This window comes from Taeniopygia guttata, chromosome 36, assembly GCF_048771995.1.
Source record: "Taeniopygia guttata chromosome 36, bTaeGut7.mat, whole genome shotgun sequence".
NCBI classification, from domain to species: Eukaryota; Metazoa; Chordata; class Aves; order Passeriformes; family Estrildidae; genus Taeniopygia; species Taeniopygia guttata.
Genome location: NC_133061.1, coordinates 2,657,299 through 2,679,119, shown reverse-complemented (window position 1 = coordinate 2,679,119; position 21,821 = coordinate 2,657,299). Strand labels below are relative to the sequence as shown.

Below are 21,821 nucleotides of genomic sequence, written 5' to 3'. Positions count from 1 at the left end.
TGTGGCAGGGAGAGTTTAGAGATGCCCAGAGGAGCCCCTCCAGTGCAGCCCTTCCCTCTGCACAAGCCCCCTCCCTCCTGTCCCCCAGCCAAGCCTCTGCCCTCAGGGCCGGGGCTCCAAGGCGTGCAGCCCCTCCTGTGCAGGCAGAGCTGCAGCAGAGCCGTGGGGCAGCTCTGCAGCCCCGGGCCCAGTTCCCTCTGCAGAGCACAGGGCTGGGAGCAGCTGCCCGGCACTGGGGGCTCTGGCAGGGGGCACAGCTGGCTCAGGGTGACACAGCTGTCCCCAGTGCCCGGCTCTGGGCAATGCTGGCAGTGCAGCCAGGGAAGGAGCTGTGTGTCCCTTCATCCAGTGCCATCAGAAGGACTCTTGGAAGTCTCCCTGAGATTTCAGTCCAAGCAGGGAGCTTCAATGCAGGGTGCAAACCTGTCCTAGAGCATCTCTGAGTTATAAGATTGATGGGGAAATGCAGATGTGTTCTGACACTGAAAATGCTGCTGGGTAGGTGAAATGAGCAATGTGAGTCCTTGGCTCCAAATGTGGAGCTGAGCTGTGGTGGATCCATCTGCTCTCAGCAGTACCTGGTGAGCTTAACAGAGAACTTGGGAGTGTGAACATCCTCCACTTGAGATAAGTGAAAGCCCAGAGAAACTCCAAACAGAATGAGGTAACAGACCTTCTTCCCCCAATCTCTGCTCATAATTTTGCATCAGACAACCCACTCTGTTCTACCACAGGGCAGCAGAAATGCTGAGCATTTCTGATTTCCAGGAACACCATCAGAGATAAGGGGGAGCTTATAAATAAGGCCCCAAACATCCAAAACACTAAAGACAATGTCCATGTGTGTCACAGAGGAGGGTTTATGGGAAATGTCTTTGATTTTCGTTACAGGTATCTCCTCTATCTCTTCACTGTCCTTTCTCCATGACCAAGTGCCCATATGCAGCTACAGCAAATGTCCAACAGCAGCTCCATCAGCCACTTCCTCCTGCTGGCACTGGCAGACACGCGGCAGCTGCAGCTCCTGCACTTCTGCCTCTTCCTGGGCATCTCCCTGGCTGCCCTCCTGGGCAACGGCCTCATCATCAGCGCCGTAGCCTGCGGCCACCACCTGCACACGCCCATGTTCTTCTTCCTGCTCAACCTGGCCCTCAGCGACCTGGGCTCCATCTGCACCACTGTCCCCAAAGCCATGCACAATTCACTCTGGGACACCAGCACCATCTCCTACACAGGATGTGCTGCACAGCTCTTTTTCTTTATGTTCTTCATCTCAGCAGAGTTTTGCCTCCTGACCATCATGTGCTACGACCGCTACGTGTCCATCTGCAAACCCCTGCACTACGGGACCCTCCTGGGCAGCAGAGCTTGTGCCCACATGGCAGCAGCTGCCTGGGCCAGTGCCTTTCTCAATGCTCTGCTGCTCACGGCCAATACATTTTCCCTGCCCCTGTGCCATGGCAATGTCCTGGGTCAGTTCTTCTGTGAAATCCCACAGATCCTCAAGATCTCCTGCTCCAAATCCCACCTCAGGGAACTTGGGCTCATTGTGCTTAGTGTGTGTTTGGTATTTTGTTGTTTTGTGTTCATTGTTTTCTCCTATGTGCAGATCTTCAGGGCTGTGCTGAGGATCCCCTCTGAGCAGGGACGGCACAAAGCCTTTTCCACCTGCCTCCCTCACCTGGCCATGGTGTCTCTGTTTGTCAGCACTGTTGCATTTACCTACATGAAGCCCCCCTCTATGTCCTCCCCATCTCTGGATCTGTCAGTGTCAGTTCTGTACTCGGTGGTGTCTCCAGCCCTGAACCCCCTCATCTACAGCCTGAGGAACCAGGAGCTCAAGGCTGCAGTGTGGACACTGATGACTGGATGCTTTCAGAAACATTAAACTGCTGGACAATTTCTGCAAATCACTTCGAAAAAAATTCATCTTTGATACTTCTTGTTGGTTTCATCTTGGAAGTCTTTGTTTTACATTTACTGTTGTCCACAAATAAATGCCATTCCTTGTGCCATTTCTCATTTTGTTTCACTCTACCTTCCCTGTGCCCACAGACTGTGCCAATGAGGGCCTGTGCTCTTGGTGACTTTAAAGGAACTAAAGGATCTCCCAGCAGAGTTTTCTGCAGAGATGCCCTTTTGTTGCCTTCTCTGGAGCTGCAGCAGCAATGTCTGTGTGCAGAGCTGGGGCAGATCAGTGCTGGCACAGAGCTGTGCCCAGGAGCAGCAGCACTTGGTGCTGCCAGTGCTGCTCCCGTGGCCCTGCCCCGCTGCCCTGGTGGCCCTGGTGTTGCTGCAGGGCCTGAGTGCTCTCGGGGCCGGGCACAGTCCTGGGGGTGGCAGTGCCGGGGCTGCAGCAGGGACAGGCCAGTTAATAGAAATAATTTGTAATATATATAATCGTTGATAGTTCTTTTGGGTTTGATTGTGGTTTTTTTTTTTCATTTTTTCCCTGTGTTTTATTTTTTAAATCTTGTCAACAAAATAAAGCCATTGTTTGTGCCATTTTTCATTTTATATATCTCCACCTTCCCTGTGCCCACAGACTGTGTCAATGAGGGGCTGTGCTCTCGGTGGCTTTAAAGGAACTCAGGGATCTCCTAGCAAAGTTTTATGCAGAGATACCCTTTTGTTACGTTAACTGGAGCTGCAGCAGCAATGTCTGTGTGCAGAGCTGGGGCAAATCAGTGCTGGCACAGCAGCTCTGCTCCTGCTGGCCACACCATTCCTGATCCAGGCCAGGAGACACTGGCCTCCTTGGCCACCTGGGCACACGGCTGGCTCATGTCCAGCCTGCTGTCCATCAGTCCCTGCAGGTCCCTTTCTGCCTGGCTGCTGTCCAGCCCCTCTGTCCCCAGCCTGTAGCGCTGCAGGGGTTGTTGTGGCCAAAGTGCAGGTCCCGGCACTTGGACTTGTTAAACCTCACCTTGTTGGGTTTGGGCCCTGGATCCAGCCTGTCCAGGGTCCTGTGCAGAGCCCTCCTACCCTCCAGCAGATCAACATTCCCAGCCAGCTTGGTGTCACCAGGGTTCCATGAGGCCCCAGAGTGTCCCAATGGTCTCCATGATTCCATCAGGCCTCCCAGAGTCACAATGTCTCTTTGGTTCCATGGGACCCCTTTGTGTCACAAAGTCTCTTGGATCTGTGGGCCCTGCAGTGTCACAATGTCACCGTGGTCCCCCAGGGCCCTGCAGTGTCACAGTGGATCCTTGGTCCCCAAGGCCCTGCAGTGTCACAGTGGATCCTTGGTTCCAGGAGGTGTCACAGTGCAGCAATGGTCTCCTTGGTTCCACGGTGTCACAATGGCCTCTTGGTCCCAAGCAGCACTCCGTTCCCAAAATTGCTTCCTTCATTCAACAAGTACTCGCATTGTCACAATGGCCTCTTGGTTATACAAGGTGCCCTCATGTCATAGTGGTCTTTGTTGTTCACGAAGCCCCAGAGAGTAACACTGACCTCCTGGTTCAGTGCAGCGTCACTTGGCCTTGTAAAACCTCACCTTGTTGGATCCAGCCTGTCCAGGTCTCCATGTAGAGCCCTCCTACCCTCCAGCAGATCCATACTCACACCCAGTTTGGGGTCATCTGCAAATTTGATGATGGTGGACTCAGTCCCCTCATCCAGATCATCAGTGTAGATACTGAAATCCACGCTGGCTGGCTCTGACCCCTCGGCCATCCTGTGGGTGCCCTGGGGTGGCACTCAAGGTGATCTGTTCCATAACCTTGCCAGGCACCGTGCTCAGCCTGACAGGCCTGGAGCTCCCCAGCTCCTCCTTCCAGCCCTTCTTGGGGATGGGTTCACACTGGCACCTCCAGTGCTCTGGGACCTCCCTGGTGAGCCAGGACTGATGGTAAATGATGGGCAGCAGCTTGGGGAGCTCATCCACCAGCTCCCTCATACCCCTAGGCTAGATTCCATCCCATACACCTGTGAGAATCGGAGTGCTTCAGCTCATCACCAACTGCTTCCTCCTGGATCACAGGGGGCTGTTCTGCTCCCTGTCCCCATCTACCAGCTCAGGAGAACACTTGTACTGAGGACAACCTGTGCACTTGTTGAAAATTGAGACAAACAAGGTGTAAAATCGTTTAGCCTTTTCCTTCTCTTTAGTTACTTTATCTTTAGTTCCCTGTGTAGGAGCTGAGCTTGTGACCCCTTTATCTTTAGTTGTATTCTCCACTGCATCCAATAAAGAATAGAGATTCTCCTTCTCCCTGCCTTTGCTACAAAATTTTATGTAAAACTTTTCATTTTTTTTTTTTACAGAAATCAACAGGTTAAGTTCTATTTGAGCTTTCACCTCTCTAATTGTCTTTCTGCATAGCCTAAGGGCATTGTAAAACACTTCCTGTGTTGCCACTCCTTTTTTCCTCTGAGTTCCCAGGAAAACTGTATGGGCAGCCAGGACAGTAATTTTCATCACTAGCCCATCTTTTGCCACACTGGGATAGGCAGCTCCTTCCCCATTAAGACAGCTTTCTTGAAACATGTTCATCCTTCCTAAACCCCTTCCTTTTTAAGGGCAGCTTTTGTTTAAAATATCAGTACCTGATTCAGTACTCCCCAAATCAGAATCCTAAAAAGGCCAAAGTCTGCCCTTCCTAATTCCAGTGTAGAAGATTTGTTGCTGCCCTCTGCAGAGCTTCCTGCCCCCCAGCTCAGCCACACTCCCACCAGCTTGGTGTCACCTGGGAACTGACCGAGGCTGCCCTCTATCCCCTTGTCCAGATAATCAATAAAGAGATGTAAATGGCCGGGCCAAAGTCTCCAGTTCTGGGGATGCCCCTGGATGTGACTCCATTCCTCAGCTGCTCTGAGTGCCAGGGCTTGGATGAGGGAAATGGTGGGGTGGGGGTATGGAGGAAGTATTTTTGATTGTCAGCTGTGAAAAGCCTTGATTTTCATATCTATTCAGACTGCATTAGGAGGTGCTGGGGATCAATAGCAACTGGACATTGCTGATCTCAATCTATCAACAGGAAAAGAAAATTTAACAGGAGGAAACTATTATCTTGGCATTGTTTTCAATATAGTAGAGTCATCTTGAATAAACTTTTGAAATCTGTCTAATTAACCACAGAAGAATTGAAGAGTTGAATTATTCCCATGGGCTTGTCTTGTTTGGGTGTTTTGAACAACTGTTTATAAGCTTTTCTCTCTGAATTCCTGAAGAAGAAGAGCTCAAGGAAGAAGAGGCCTGTGGAGTAGCAAAATTCATCAGCAACCTCCAAGTGGCTGAGGATCCATCCCCATCAGAGCAGGAATGAGCAGAAATGGGCACAGCTTTGTGGCTGCCCCAGCTCTGGGATGGGCCCTGGGCCTGGAGCAGGAGCAGCTCTGCAGGGCCCCAAGGCCGGGGCTCTTGTGCTGGCCTGGGCAGATGGGATGGCAGGAGGGGCTGCAGAGCTCTCAGCACCTCAGCCAGAGGGAGCAGGGCAGCCAGGGAGCTCCTTTGGCCTTGGCCAAGCCCCTTCCCCCATGGCTGGGGCTGAGTCCTGGCTGAGCTGCAGCTGCTGCTGTGCCCTTGGCAGGGGCTGAGGCCGTGGGGCAGTGCCCAGAGCAGCCTGGCCTGAGCAGAGCTGTGGGGCCAGAGCCGGCTGGGCTGTGCTGGGGAGAGGCCCTTGGTGCTGCCCAGAGCTCAGGGCAGCTGGCAGAGCTTGCAGGGAGCTGGGCTGGGCTGGGAGAGCCTGGCACAGAAACCATCAGTGTCCATCTCAGCCTGGCTGAGCGGGCAGGGGCAGGACTCAGCCCAGGCCTTGTGGGGCAGGGCCAGCGCCTGGGCAAGGCATTGAAAACAGGCAAGAGCCCGGGAGAGGAGGCTGCTCTGTGCCCTTGGGGCATGGACAGAGCAGGGAGGGGCCCAGGACATTTGTCAGCACCAGCCTCTGTCTGTCCCAGCCCTCGGCAGCCCTGGCTGCTGAGCTGGGGCTGGCAGCAAGGCCGGGCACAGACAAGGAATTGCTGAGCATGGCCTGCGCTGGCCAGAGCTGCCTGTGCCAAAGGCAGAGCTCAGCTGCCCTTGGGGGCTGCAGGAACACTCAGGAGCCCAAAGAGCCTCCATGGCTGTGCTGGAGACCAAGGCTGGAGCAGGGAAATGCAGGGCTGCTGTGCCATGGGGAGGGCATGGAATTCCAGCACACACCTCAGCTCTCTGATGGTCCTGGCACGGTGCTGGGCCCTGTTCCAGACTGGAGCAAGGCAGATGTTGATGGCACAGGAGCCCTGCGGGGCTGGCAGGGACCTGCAGCTTGCAAGGTGCTCTGCTCTCCCTCAGCTCCTCTCTGAGAGATCCAACCCCAGCTCGGCACCTCAGGGCACAAGTGGCACTGCCTGTTCATGGGCACACAGCTGATGTCTGCCTGGAAAGGGGCACAGGTGTTAATATTTGTGCAGTTCATATTATACAAGGACATTTTTATTATCTGGGTCACTTACACTACTTTTAAGAAAGACCAATGTTTTCCCTCTAGGAACAGGAATTTCTTGGAAGTGTATTGATGGGAGAAGAAGAAATATTGATCTTTCCATCCTCTTGAGTCACCAATATTTTGTTTATTGCATCATCTCCCTCTTCCTTCAGGTGTTTCCAGCTCTCCTGTTTAAATGGCCATGTCTAAGGAAATCTGTTCACTAGACCAGCTCAATCTATGTCCTTCCTGTTGCTCCCAGATTTCCTCTTCTAGGTGCTCTCTCGTCATTCAAGGTCCTCTCAACTGACTGGCTTCATGCTTTGAGCTTCACAGAGTTGTGCAGTCTTTCTGAAATTCAAATAAATATCACATTATTCAACACCTTACTTACATTTATATCTATCACAGAATTACCTTTTATGTCTTTGTCTAAAACTGTTCCTGTGCAGAAATCCCTTGGGGATAGGGGACATGTCAGATGCTGCTGGGACATCACAGAGAGTTGAGGGAAGAGCTGTGATTGTTTTTAAACTGTTCAAATGTTCAACTTGTGTTTGTTGGCAAGAAACCTCTCTGTGCCTCTGAGTGTCACCAGTCCTGAGCCCAAAGGACACAAACCTGATGAGTTGTGGTTCCCACTGCAGGGGCACTTGGACCTTGGCTCTGCACAGGAGAGCTCTTCATCCACTTTCCCTCTTTTCCTCCCTCTGGGCATGGAGGGAGCTCCTGCCTTCAGCCTGTGACTCGTGTGTGCAAAGAGCAAATCTGGGCAGAATCGGGGCAGGGAGAGTTTGGGGGGACCTTGGGATCTGTGCTGGGCACAGAAGGTGTTTTCCATTGCTCTGAGTCTGCCTGCTGTGCAAAGTGGATTTAATAGCCAGCAGAGGAATGGCTTTTGCATTTGATGGAGCTGTGCCTTCCCTTGGCTTTGTTGGCTGGCAATAAATGAACATCCCTCTGTGTCTGGGGCACCTCCTTCTCCAAGGAAAGCAGGTGGGAGTTGGAGCCAAGGAGCTGAAACCCGCAGGTGCAGCCTGGGCTGGAGGGAGCTCAGATTTGCACAAGGCTGCCCTGAGTGCCAGGGCTTGGATGGGGGAAATGGTGGGGTGGGGGCAGGGACAGAGTCTGATGGATTGTCAGCCACAAAGGGTCTTGATTTTCATATCTATTCCAACTGCATGAGGAGGCACTTGGATTCAGTGTCAATTGGAGATTTCACACATCAATTTATTAGGAGTAAAAAAAACTAAACAGGACCTGAAGAAATCTTTTCTCACTGTCTTTTTAAATATAGTGTAATCAACCACAAGAGATTTGAAAACTTAAATGATTCCCAGGGCTTGGCTTGTTAAGGTGTTCTGAATGTTAATGAGCCCTGGGGCACTGAATTCCTGCACTGAGGAGCTGAAGGCTGAAGAAGCCTCTGGAGCAGTAAAATTCAGCAGCAGCCTCCAAGTTGCTGAGGATGTCAGCAGCCCCCACTGAGGCCATCCCTGCCCAGAGACCCTGGGGGAATGGGCAGACAAGGAGAGCGTCCCTGGGGCTGGGGCAGCAGAACTCAGAGGCACCAGCGGCTCCAGCTGGGAAATGGAGTGTGGGATGGGCTGTGAAAGCCCTGCCTGGGCTGTGCCAAGCAGGACACACAAGCCCTGACCCCCATCCCCTAAAAAACTCTCTCAATGGGACATTTAAAAGGAATTACAATTGGTTCTGTCCTCTGAGTTGGATGCACTGGAGAAATACCAACAAGAGATTCTCAGGAGCTCAAAACAATAAAACATCCTTTCTGGCAACATAGAAGATAAGAGAAAATTTGGGAAAAGTTTTAATAGGTCATTAAATCAACAAAAAACATTTCTCAAAGCATTAATCCTCGGATGTACAGAGTTTTGGAGGTGGAATCCCAGTTTTGGCCATGACAGGATGAATGATTTTTTCCTATAGGAAAGAGAAGTGCAAGTCCAAGTGTCCTGGAAGAAGATGAGAGGTGGCCACCCTTAGGCCAAGCCAGCCAGACCTGACTCTCCTGATACCTTTCATCTAAGGGCTATCCTTGGACACAGGGCATTTTGGAGGTGGAATCTCAATTTTGGCTGTGGGTTCCTGGATAGGAAGAATTATTTACATTAGGAAGAAAAGAACAGAGCCATGGTGTTTCAGAGGCAGATGAGTGCCAGCCCTCAGGAAGCCAAGGCCAGCCAGACTTGTCAGTCCTGGCAGCTTCTGTCTGGGAGCTATCCTTGGATATAGAGAATTCTGGAGGCAGATCCTCAGTTTTGGCCATGGGTGCCTGGTAGAGATGGATGTTTTTTTCCCATAAGAAAGAAAAGCACATGGTTCCAGTGTTTGAAAGGAAGATGAGAGGTGGCCCCCGAGTGGCCAAGCCTGCCAGACCTGTCTCTCCTGGTAGATTTAATCTGGAAACAATCTTTGCAGTTAAGAAAATTTGCAGAAGGAATCCCACTTTTGGCCATAGGCCCCTGGAGGAGAAGGACAGTTCTCTCCCATGGGAAGGAAAGCCCAGAGCCCCAGGGCTTCAGGGGCAGATGAAAGTATCCCTTGACATGCCAAGGTAAGCCAGACCTGTCAGGTGGTCCCCAGGAGGCCCAGCCAGCCAGACCTGTTCCATGTTCCCTTGGTTCCATGGGACCCCACAGTGTCACAATGGTCTCCTTGGTTCCATGAGGCCCTGGAGTGTCACAATGTTCCCCTTGCTTCTGCAGTGTCACAATGGCCCCGTGCTTCCATGAGGCCTTGCAGTGTCACAATGGCTTCGTGGTTCCACAGAGCCCTGATTGTCACAATGGCCCCTGGGCTCCGTGTGCCCTCGCTGTGTCACAGCGGCTCCTCTGTGACACTGCAGCTGCACAAGGTCACCATGGACCCTTGGTTCCTTGGGGTCTCTGAGTTCACAATGGTCTCCTTGATTCCATGAGGCAGCACAGTGTCACCCTGGCCCCTTGGTTCCATGAGGATCTGCAGGGTCACACAGGTTTGTGACATTTGTCTTTGCTGCCCCTCACATCCCCCTGCCCCACAAACAGCCCCGAGCCACCCGTGAGGGACAGGCCCTGCTGTGCCAGGCTGGGCTCAGGGCTTGGCCTTTCTGCTTCCCCCAGCCAGCCCAGGCCTTGCTCAGCATTGCAGTTCCCTGATCTGAGCCTTGGGCTCCCTGCAATCCTGGCCTCAAGGATCTGCTCTCACCAGTCCCTGGGGAGCCTTTGGCAGTTCCTGCCCTCACTGGGGCTCAGTGATGCTCCAAGGGACTTGGAGTTTTGCTCCTGACTCCTTGAGCAGCTTCTTCACCCTTCTCTCAGTGCCTGAGGGTCCTGGACAGGGGCTCAAATCCACCATGGGGATCATTAAAATACAGAAAACCCTTGGAGGAAGAATTTCTCTTCCTTCAATTGTCTTCAGCTCTCCAGGGCTTGTGCAGCTTACTGGAGTCTGTTTGGAGTTCCTTTAAGGAGGAAGAATTCAAAGTACACCTCATGACCTTTTTTTCTTTAATCAAGTGAGTATTTTTTTATTTTCCAGTTCAGAGAAGAGCTGATAGAAGCATTCCCCAGGTGATCTTGACACTGAAGTTCTCCTTAGGAGGTCTGGGCATGTAGAAGAATGAGTCCCCTGAGGGCTGACCCTGTTCAGACAAGCTGCTCCTCACCCCCAGCCTCACCATGCCTGACATCACCCACCTGGCACTGACATCCCTGTGTCCTGCAGCAGAATCTTGTCCCTGAGCTCTGCAGCTCCATGTCCCAGCCCATTGCACCGTGTCCCACCTGCTCTCCTCAGGGCTCTGCCTGCACACAGGCCCAGGAGAAGTTTTCCTCTTGGGAAGGAGAGAATGGAAAAGCCTGAGAAGGTTTCCTAAACAACAAACCCCACTCAGGAGCCACCTGCTCAGTACAGGCTGCCTGGAATGGTGTCACCTTTCTACAAGGAACAGTGTGACCAGAAATGATCTCTGGAAGCAGAATTCTCTGCGTCTCCCAGTTGAATTCTCTGTCCCACTCCTTTCCCTGGATCTCTGTTTCAGATGGAAGCTGCTGGTGCCATCCTCACCTTTAACCTCCCTCTGGAATGCAAACAGGTGTTCCCAGGTGTGTTAAGCAGGATTTGCTCAATGTTTCTATAAATCTTTTGTGTCCCCCATGGAAGGAAGGGGCCATTTTGGCACTGAGGGGGTGACGTGGAAGCAAGGAGACAATTGTGACCCTGGGGTCCCATGGAACCAAGGGGCCATGGTGACACAGCAGGGCCATGTGGATCCAGTGGTCCATTGTGGCACTGTGGATCCAAGGAGACCATGGAGACACCCCCAGAACCTCATGGAACCAAGGGGTCCATGGTGACCCAGCGGGGCTGCATGGAGCCAATGGTCCATGGTGACACTGCCCATCCAAGGAGGCCATTTGGACACTGCGGAAGCTCATGGAGCGAGGTGGCCATTGTGACACCGAAGAACTTCATGACACCAAATATCCATGGGGACACAGCAGGGCATCATGGAACCCAGGAACGGCTGTTGGCAGTGCGGAAACTCCTGGAACCAGGGGCTGTCGTGGCACTGCAGCACCAACACAGCTGCTGCACCTTGTCCCCTGCCCTGCACAGCTCCTTGGGAGGCACGGCAGGACCAGCACCCTGGGAGCCTCGGGAATGCCCCTCTGGGATCCATGGCACACACTCCCAGGGGCTGGAATTCCAGTTCCCAGCCAGGAAAAGATGTCCCTGCCCTTGAAGGTAAAGCTCTTATGGAAGAGCCAAAAGCCAAGTGCAGCAAGATCCTACAGTGACATTTCACTACCAGCCTTCATAACTTCACCCATGGTTGTTGTAGCTCATGGATTGGGAATTAAATCAGGGCAGGACCTGTGGTGGGAGCTGCCCTGGGTCAAGGGAGACACTGAGAGAGAAACAGAGCAGGCAAAGGAAGGCAGGAGAGAAAGGAGGTGTTTTGGTTTGGAATGACACGTGTCTGCTAAGGAAGGCAGGAGCCTCTCCTGAAATGGAAAAATGTAGACTCTTTCTTTCTGAATTGTTATAAATTTGAAATTAAAGGGGGCTCTCAGGTAAAAATATGGGAGCAGGAATAACAGCTCTTTATTAGAGAAGAAAATGAGAATATGAACAATGCAGTGAACCAAAACAACACTGACAGAGTCAGAATACAACCTGACACTCTGTTGGACAGGGTGTTGGCCGTAGTCCAATTGGAATGGTGGCTGCAGTCCTCCTGCAGTGTCAGGTGTGGTTCTCTTGGAGAAGTGATCCTGTAGAAAAGGGTGTCTTCTTCTGAAGAGGAAGAGGCAGCTGTTCCTCTGAGAAATCCAGCCCAGAAAAAGCTTTGTTGGTGGGCCAGAATCTCAAGATTAGATGCAGGTAGAAATGCTTGGCTCCTCCCTCTGGGCGGAGCATCTCACAATGGGATGTTACAGTTCTTATCAGTCATGCAGTGACATTCAATAGCCCATTATCAGCAGATGTCTCCCCTGAGGGAGGATTGATTGTGGAAGAGATAAGGAAAAACTGCCCACTTAACACAGGACAACTGCCATACAGATGGGAAATAGAACACATCTTGCTTTTCAGTCTGGGGCAGGAGGTCACAAACAAAATCAGCTGAGAAGGCGGCACTCTGAAAAGCAAACCAGAACTGACAGAAAATTAATGGGACAGAAATCAATAATTCTGATAGTTTTATTAGTTATCAAAATAAATCACACCCACCCAGCCCCACACACTCCTGACCCCACAACCTCAAATTTAAATCTCACTTCTCCCAGTCGCCTCCCAACCCTATCTCACCCTAGAGGCTGTGGAATTGAGTAATTTTGGCATGGGACTGAGGTGGGAACCAGCCATTTTTGAGGTGGGATTGAGCCATTTTGGGGTAAGATTAAGGGTCTTAAAGTGGGATTGAGTCATTTTGAAGTGACAGAGCAATACACCTTGGCTTTTGGAGTGCAAAGATATGGAGAATACTACCAGATATCCCCCAAGAACCCACAAATCCTCCAGAATATGTTCCCAAACCATAAATTCCACCTCAAATACTTGTTAAATGGTGAGACTTCTGACATCCCTGGTCAATACTCTTTTTAGTCATTTTTCAGGTGTTTTTAAGTGGTAAAGACAAATCAGAAGAAAATTAGGGCCAAACAAAACCAGAGACCCCGTGAGCATCCCCTGGGCACTGGACAAAACAAACTCACAGAAATCAAACTTAACCCTACATAAAATGCCTTGAGGAATATTTGCTCTTCCCACAAGTCACTTGTGATGGAAACACAAACAAATCCCAAACATTACTAAACCAACAACAGAAGCAATTCTGTGGCAATTCCAAATTTCATCAGTTCCAGCACAGCTCCAACTCAGATGCTGGCAGGTTCCAAAAAAAGAATGTTGGAAATTTGGCCCAATACAGATTATTAAAAGGAAGGGAAAGGTCTGTGTAGCTGTCACAAAGGTGACAAGGACCAAGAAAATAATGATTCTCATATTTGGAAAAGCCCCCAAGCCTGTGAATTCAGGAGTTACTTCAGAACTTAGCTACTTGAGTTGGGCTTCTTGTAGGACTTTAGTAGCATTGTGTTCCTCACTGTGTGGTGAATGATCCTTGTCAGTCTCGCTGGTATCATTTGTTCCCTTTCCTCCAATTATTTTAACAAACTTTTCAGGGAAGGACAAGAAAATATTTTCTTTACACTGGCCAGCCACAACAGCCATTTTCCTCATAAGTTCTCCCAAAAGTCACTCAGAGGAAGCTGCATCCAAGTTTCCAAGAGTTCCTCCAGAAAGAGCCACAAGCTCGTCAGAGGAGGGAACCAGGCTGATGTCAAAAAGGCACTTGGGGTCAGAAAACAGTGCCCTGAACTCACTGTGCAAAATAATGTTGCAAGCTGGTTAATAAAATTGTTACAGAGATGCCTCTGCCCCTGTTAAGGTGCAAAGGTCACCAAATTTAAGGGGATTTTATGGAACAGTAATCCACTTAAAGATGGAGAGAGACAGAAAGAAAGAGAAAAGGGGGGAGAGCAAGGGACTGACAGGGACAGAGATCTCCCCTGGGGCCGGGCAAGTGTGACATTGTCCCCTGTGTGTGTGGCCTTCACAGGATGGGGATTTTACACCTGAGCCAGTTTGGGTAAGGGAGGTGGTGTTCACCCCCCACCCCGAGCAGGGATTGCCTCACTGTTTCAGGTTACAGTGTCAGATGTAACCAAAAGTGTTTACAGTCACCATCTCCGTAAACTGTTATCAACAGGTGGAGCAGTGTTCTTTATCTCTTCCATGGCTCAGCCCTGATAACGCCCTCCAGGGGCCATCTTCTGTTAATGGGCCATTGAGTGTCACTGCAGCACTGATAAAATTACATCATCCCATTGTGGGATGCTCCGCCCAGGGGGAGGAACCAAGCATTCCTACCTGGATATAATCTCACCCATGCAACACCACGACCACCTTGCCTACTGGATTCCCAGAGGACAAGAGCTCCATAACCACCTCTGGACCTTCAGAAGAAGACCAGACCTGTCTACAGGATCCCCGCTTTGACAGAATCACGTTCATCACTCCAGCCAGACTGCAGCCACTATTTAATCAGACTGCTACCACCACCCTGAACAACGGGGTGTCAGGTTACATCCTGACTCTGTGAGTTTAAACCAGTGTTTCTGTATCATTGCCTTAATCCTAATTTTCTTATTCAATTGTCTGTATGTCTTAAGAGTCTCCTCCTGGTTGGCCTTCAAACCATTACAAAACTCAATGTGCTCATCCCTTGTTTTCCTCCAAAAACAGGATTTCCCGTACCCAAATATTCGCCAGATGGAGGAGAAGGTTGTGAGGAAGAGGAAGACGCCCTGGGACACTGAGGCAGGTGAGGAGGAAGTCAGTGCCCCTTTCCCCCTCTCTCCTGCTCCATCTCCCAGCCCAGCCTGGCCCCCAGCTGCAGGCCAGCTCCGCTGCCGGTGCCCTCCTGCCGGGGACGCACTGGGGGGATCTCCTTACCCTTCCCTGTATGTTGCCTTTATGAAAGACAACAGCGACCTGGTTGCAAGAAGACAGCACAGCAGCCCGGCCTCACCCGGGCTACTCGGGCTAATGACACACGCTGACACCAATGTGGTGGACGGTCAAAAGCCTTTATTATCTTATCTCATGGGTTTAAATAGTCTTGGGGGACTTTGCTACTTCGGGGGGGGGGGGGTTGGTAGGGTCTCTAGGTTAGTCGGGAGTGGAAAACTACTGGGTTAGGTGTGGTTACATGCTCCGGGGTTAATAGATAACATGAAGCAGGGAGAAGGGGGAAGGGTGTCTCTTTCTGTCACATCCCGTGATCTTCCGTTCGCCTGTCCCTATCTACCACATCTCCCCCCTCCTTATCATAAATAAAATGAGGTAGTCGTAGATATAGGCACTGGAGTGAGGTACAAACTTGTAACTTGGTAAGGAAAGGGTGGTTTGGTTAACCTGAGTAATTTTCTCAAGGTGAGTCTCGAAGGCTTTTGCGACTGACTGTGTTTGCAGTTTTTGGTTTACAGTATTTGTTGCTGGCCTACGAACAGAATATTCATCTGTTCTAGACGGGCCTGATCAAACGAGACTAGTTTGTTCAGTAGGTACGGTCCTATGGTAACAGCTAAAAGCAGTATTGCCAGTGGACCTACCATGGCGGAAATTAAAGTGGTGAGCCAAGGTGATTGATTAAACCAGGATTCAAACCAGCTCTGTTGGGTTTCCCTGTCTCTCTTTCTCTGAGCCAGTCTGTCTCGGAGTTCCGCTATGGAGTCTTTAACGACTCCCGTATGATCTGCATAAAAGCAGCACTCCTCTTTCAGGGCTGCACACAGTCCTCCTTGTTGCATGAACAAGAGGTCCAGTCCTCGCCTATTTTGTAAAACTACTTCTGAAAGTGAAGAGACTGATTTTTCTAGATAGGAGATGGATTTCTCGATCCTCTGCAGGTCTTCGTCGATGGTCATTTGCAGCTGAGAGAGTCCGTGCTGCTGGGTTGCGATGGCTGAGACACCTGTGGCTGTGCCAGCTGCTCCCAGGCCGAGCAGCATTGCGATAGTTATACCTGTGATAATTTCTCTTTTGTGGAGTCTGTCAGGTTCCTAGAGAAGGTGGTATATCTCTTCGTCTGAGTGGTACAGGACCCTAGGAACAATCAGAACTTGGACACAGAAATCGATAAAGTCATTAAATTTGGCAAGGAACACACAAGGACTCACTTCGGATTTCTGGCAAACCCACATCCCAGATGCGGATGGGACCACCCACTTATTGTTTTTTCTGTTGGGCTTGACAACTTTAGTGCAGAAGTTGCCTTTCTGCTTTGCTAAAGTTGCATTTCCAAAGCATCTGCCCTGTCCTGTGATTTGACTCAGGGTGATTCCTCTGCGGGGAGTGTCCCATCTGCACTGGTGGGGGGCAGTGGCTGTGGAGTAACTGAAGGGGGTGTCTAAAGCAATGCCTTCGTAGAAAGGGGGTTTTACATCATAGCAAAGCCAACAGGAGTTAGTCAGGTTCGGTTTGGTTTCGCTTAGGGTTAGAAAGGTAGCTTCTAAACAGGTTGGCTATGTGGAACACGAAGGATGGGGTGTTCACTGTGGTGACCTCTTTGAACCCCTTGTCACTTGATAGATGTTGCATGACCCACCTAAATGGCTGATGGGGGTAGTGGCCTGGGTCGGCTTGCCCCCTGGCCACAAGCCCCAACAGCAAAATCACACAGAGACACTGTGCATGTCTGGGTCTCACCGGCGTGGGACTCTCGGGTTTTGTCTGGCGGTTTGGTGGTCCGTTATCTCCCTCCGGAGCAGGGGTGTATGCGTCACGGGGACGGTCCACAAGCGTGTCCTGCAAACAAAACTCACAGCTTTTCCATTAGTTTCGTTCTGAAGGTCAGTTTTATTGGCAGCAGTGAGTGTGTGGCAGTGGCCCTTTCCTCCCGCAGCTTTAACAGGATCCCCGCGGGCATGTTTGGGGTGGAGGCGCCGTGGCGGGCTGCCGTGCTGGCTGGGGGCAGCTCACCGCGATGTGACCTGCCTCACCACACTTGAAACACGCCATGGCACTGGTCAGGGTGTGGACGGCCGCCTGAATGGACGTCAGGTACTCTTCCCTTACTACACGTCTGATCATGTCAGCCAGGCTGGCTCCGGCTGGCAGGGAACGTAAGATATCCTTGGTGACAGAGTTGCACTGCTGGCGCAGGCAGTCAGCTACCACGGGGCCCTTTGCCTCTGCCAGCAGGGTAGAGGAGTCTATCGCTGCCTGCAGGCGATCTACGAACTGCGTGAAGTTTTCGCTCTCTGCCTGCCTCACGGTGGACCACGGCGCCGGCTTAGTCACGACTTGAGAGGCTGCGCGGATAGCCTCTCTGGCAGCCCGAGTGGTCGCCCTGACCTCCTTAGCCTGCATCTGCGTGGCTTGTTTCTGCGGCGTGATCATATCATCGTGCTTTCCTATTAGTCTGGATAAGCTTGATCTGTGTAGTGGTTGCCTCGCGCCAGATGCTTGGGCTAATATCTTCCTACAATTATCCTCCCATTCCTGTCTGAACACAATCATTCCCGCACCATCAAGTATCATGCGACCTATTTGCTCGATATCAAAGGGAAGCAGGTCGTCATTACTAAAAAGACCATCAATTAAAGTGGAGACTATGGCCGAATTGATTCCTTTTTCTGCAATGGCTTTGACAATTGACTGTACATCTTTTGGGTTTATTGGGGTATATACCCTTTGTTGGTTCCCCTCCAGGCCGGTGAGCCTCACCAGGAAGGGTTGTATGGCAGCCGCTGGGGACCATTCAGCACAGGCTATTTTTATTTCTCCCCAGTCGGTAAACTGGGCTGGTTCGTATTGTAGTTGTTTTTCGTTGTGGCTTAAAGCTTTATTCGGTTTTGTCTTAAATCGCCTTGGCTCCGTTTCCTCCGTCTCTGAATCCCAGGCGGCTTCCGGCAGCTCTTTCGAGCTGGCGGAGCTGCTGCTGGGCTCTGAGTCGGAAGTCGAATGCCAGCGCATTTCCGGGGCTCGGTGCCTTTTTGTCCGGCTCCGAGCTCGCTCCTCCCCGCGGGGGTGGCGCCGCTCCCGCCCCCCCGGCTTGCCCTGCCTCTTGCAGGGGGAGGTCTCTCCCTTAAATGGTAGTGGCCTCAGGAGCGGCTGCTGATTGGCTCCATGCTCTCTGCCGCTCTCCACCTCTTTCTCCCGCGCACGTGCGTCCCTGAAATGGCGCGCTTCCCGAGTTTTCGCACCGAGACCGCCCGCGCCCCGCCCCTCTCCTTGGCGGCCAGCGCCATTTTCAAAGGGGTAGGGTGGCGGCGTGGGTGGCGTCTCTTCTCGAGCCGCAGTTTCGGCGCCTCTGGCTTCCTTCACTAGCCCTTGCCAAAAACATTCCGCGCGCTGCTGCACCTCCGGCAACGGGTCGCGGACCGGCAGCGGCGGGATGGACGGGGAAGCCGTGGTTTTTCAGGGGGCTTCCGTGGCAGGGATTGGGCTCTGATCCGGGGAAGGAGGTGACGCGCCGGGTTCCCCCGGGTCCCCGCTACCGGGCGGATCGTTCTCAGGGGCAGTTTGCGTTCCTGCCCCCACCCCTAGCTTGGGAGTAACTAATAAACAGGTACGCGCTGCGCTCCACATCTGCTGCTCTTCTATTGCTTTGCGCGGGGCTTTCTCTACTTTGCCCCATGCCTTAAGGCTCTTGCCACTGCCTGAGGTTTTCGTGTCCTCGGCCAGCGTGGCTGTGCATTTTTCCCATATACCCAGATGTAAAACATCCACTGGGCGGTCAATAGCCCCAAGCTCAAGGAGCCTTGCTATAGCAAGATAAAAGTCCTTGAGCTTACACTCGATACCCCACTGCTTAAAAATCGCACTTACGACCCTGGCGATGCTGTCCATGACGCTCGCGGATCCTGGGACGTCTCCCTGCGCCAAGATACGGTCTGACCGCTCCGGCCACTGCTCTTGTCCAGGCGTATCCCGTTACCCGAGCGAATTTTTCTTGTCCCGGGTTTCGGCACCAGATATGTTGCCTTTATGAAAGACAACGGCGACCTGGTTGCAAGAAGGCAGCACGGCAGCCCGGCCTCGCCCGGGCCACTTGGACTAACGACACACGCAGACACCAGTGTGGTGGATGGTCGAAAGCGTTTATTATCTTATCTCATGGGTTTAAATAGTCTTGGGGGACTTTGCTACGTCAGAGGGGGGTTTGGTAGGGTCTCTAGGGTTAGTCGGGAGTGGAAAACTACTGGGTTAGGTGTGGTTACATGCTCTGGGGTTAATAGATAACGTGAAGCAGGGAGAAGGGGAAAGGGTCTCTCTTTCCGTCACATCCCGAGATCTTCCGTTCGCCTGTCCCTATCTACCACAGGGGAGAGGGTGGAGCTGGCGGGAAACCAGGGGCGGAAAAGAAGGATCATGGCGGGAAAACAGGTTCCAAGTGGCATGGCCAGCGCCATCTTGTAAGGGGGTGCCGGGTGCACTGCACCCCCCCCCCCAGAGGCAGCGTGGCCAACACCATCCCCAAGGGAAGGCAGCAGTACCCGGCAGGGCGCCTGGGGCAGCTTGGCCACAGCCATCCCCAAGGGAAGATAGGGAAAAGTTTAGGAAAATCTGAGGGCAAGGGGGGTCTGGGGAGCTTCACAGAAGCAAAAGGGGAATTTACAGGAGAGGAGCCCGATGCAGCTGGATGTCGACACAATGCGTGGGTGTACAGGGCTTCTTTTACCAACTCTCCTATAGTTAACATGCCGCCTTTCAAACATTTGTCCCATTTGTGTCTTTTCTACCCCCTCCGTCCAGCCCAGATTGGGGAGGAAAGGATAGAGAAGACGACTTTTCGAGAGGAAGAAAAAGCAATCAAATATGGGTCCCCATAAAAGACTAGGTGAGGGGTGCCTGGGACCTCCCTCCCCCAGAAACGAAAAACCCACTCACCCGCCGGGCGCATGCAAGAATACAGCTCCCGTCTGAGCACGAGTGAGGGTTAAAATGCAAAAAGAAAAAACTGGGAAACCCAGCCACCCGGCGGGATGAACCCCACCCCGTTTTAGCCCCCCATACCCTCTAGGGCCCGGGTGGAGATGGCTTGATTCTTCTCCTCGGCTTGGTGGAAAAGTCGCACCGAACTGGGGACGTTCCTTCTCGGTTTGGCTCTTCCAGAGGCTTAGGTGTTCCCGGGACTTGCAGGCAAATCCAGCCGATCTCGGCTGCACCCAAAACTCGTCCCTGAAGCCTTGGGCTCGGCCACTATCGGCCTCTGGCAGTCTCGTTCCGGTGCTGTACGAGCCGTTCTCCTGGCTCCCTTGAGCCGCTGCCAAAACCACCTTCTTTGTTCTGGGGTAGGTCTACCCCCCCTTCAAAGCCCCTGCAGCACGTCTGCCCCAGTGCAGGACGTCTGATCTCAGCGGGGGTGGGGTAGAGCGCGCGGAGGCGAGAACAAAGAAGGGTCCTGGAGCCGAATTCTTTTCGCTCGGCGCTCGGCTCCTCTTAGCGTCCGGCAAAGCTTCTACGACCGCAGATGTTCCTCTTCCCTCCTTCTTCTTCCGTGAGGCGGGTGCCCCCACGAATTTGCCCGTTTGTTTTACAAGATGAAGGAGGGAACCATCCTCTTGCGACCATTTGTTGCGTTGCGGTCCCCTTTCACCGTGACACCCCGAGCGCGGGCGTGCTGGGCGGCGGGGGGAGAGAACGGGCACCGGTCCCCCTGTAAATGCTCTGCAGTCCCAGTTATCGGCGTGGGGACAGATGGAGGCAGCACGGGACTTGGGGTGAACAGGTTCGGTTTATTTCGTGTGCCCCAAGACGCCTTGTGGGGGGCGAGATGATGTTTTATACAAGAACTTATGGGGAGGGGTATAGGAACAGCAACCAATAGGGGAATAACAGGGGAGGAGTTTGGGGTAGGACTAACATACTAAACAGTCTGTGAAAGGGGGCAGGGAAAGAAGCGGTGGGAGGGGAGATTCACAACTTGGAGAGAAGGGGGTTAGGAGTGAGATGGGGGGGGTGTGTACAGACACTGAAAGAATAAAGAACACACTCCCGCACCCTGGGTTTGAATTTTTGGGTCGATTTGTGGCGATTTTTGGTTTCCATTGATAAAAATCTATCCGGGGGTGGGGCCAAGGCTCATTTGGGGGGGGCTTCAGGAGGGGGCGGGGCCAAAACCGGGAGGGGCAAAGCCTGAGGGGGCGGAGCGGCAGTAAGCGTGTCCAGCAGCAAGGGGCGGGGCCAAAACATGAAGCGGGGTCTAAAGAGGGCGTGGTCAGTGTCTGGGGGTTCGTCCTGCCGCTCCCACCCCCCCAAATTCCCCCGACCCTCCCTCACCGCCCCTACCCCACCCATGGGACACACCCCGAACCCTCCCCAGCCCCTCCCCCCTCAGGCCCCCCGAGCTGTTTTCACCTGGGAACCCCCAAATCTTTGGGAATTCTCACCTGGGACCGCCTAAAGCTCCCCTGCACCCCTCCAAAATCTCCTCAGGACCTCACAAACCTCACCTGGGACCCCAAACCTCACCTGAAACCCCCCAAATTCTCACCTGAGACCCCCAAACTTCTCCTAGGACCCCCAGACCTCACCTGGGCAGGTGGGAAACCCCAAATCCTTGGGAATTCTCACCTGGGACCTCGCAAACCTCACCTGGGACTACCCAAACCTCCACCAGGGACCCCCCAAGGCTCACCTAGGACCCCCCCAAAATCTCCTCAGGATCCCCCAAAAGCGGCCAAAGGTGGGGCGGGGCCGGGGCGATGATGTCACCTCTTCCTCTTTCCCCTCTCCGGCTGCGCCGCATTCCTGTGTGTCCCCAACTGTCCCCGGCCATGTCCCCTCCCCGGAGTGTCCCCAGCGGCCATGGAGCCCCGCGAGGTGCGATAATCCCGGCGGGGGGGCGGGAGGGGACAGGGGAACACAGGGGTGGCAGAGGGGTGGAGAGGACAGGGCGGGACAGTGGGAGACGAGAGGGTGACAAAAGGGACAGAGGGGACAGCAGAGCCCCCCAGGGAGGGGACACACGGGACCACAGGAGGGCACAGGGACCACCGTAGGAGGCCACAACTGCCACCAGGCCCGTGACACCTCCCGTGTCCCCTCCCCAGCTGTCCCCCCACCAGCTGCTGGAGGCGATGGTGGCCGTGGTGGCCACACTGGGCGAGCTGGTGGCCACCCTGAGAGAACTGATGGCCACCGTGGCCAGGCCGCACAGGGACGTGCTGCTGGCCGTGTCCCCAGAGTTCCTGCAGGTGGCCGTGGGGACCTTGATCTTTCAACTCCAGGACGCCCTGCGCCACTACCGTGTCCCCTCCCTGGGCCACCGCCCTGTCCCCTCCCTGGGCTGGACCCTGGCCAACCTCGGGGACACCCCAGGGACCACCTGGGCCT

The 21,821-nt window shown here is 53.1% G+C and overlaps 3 protein-coding genes across 3 annotated transcripts in view; 2 read left to right on the top strand and 1 right to left on the bottom strand.

Annotated features, from left to right (window-relative positions):
* Nucleotides 1–21,821, bottom strand: part of LOC105759916 (uncharacterized) — a 649,836-nt gene that overhangs the window by 450,817 nt on the left and 177,198 nt on the right.
* The window catches only part of LOC140681480 (uncharacterized), a 1,248,316-nt gene that overhangs the window by 1,193,377 nt on the left and 33,118 nt on the right, over nucleotides 1–21,821 (top strand).
* Nucleotides 956–2,112, top strand: LOC140681484 (olfactory receptor 14A16-like). Its single transcript, XM_072921331.1, has one exon. The coding sequence runs from the start codon at nucleotides 956–958 to the stop codon at nucleotides 1,886–1,888; it is 933 nt and encodes a 310-aa protein (XP_072777432.1). The 3' UTR covers nucleotides 1,889–2,112.

Excerpts from the sequence above, each read along its gene's own strand:
- LOC140681484 (XM_072921331.1), top strand. The coding sequence starts at position 956 with ATGTCCAACAGCAGCTCCATCAGCCACTTCCTCCTGCTGGCACTGGCA.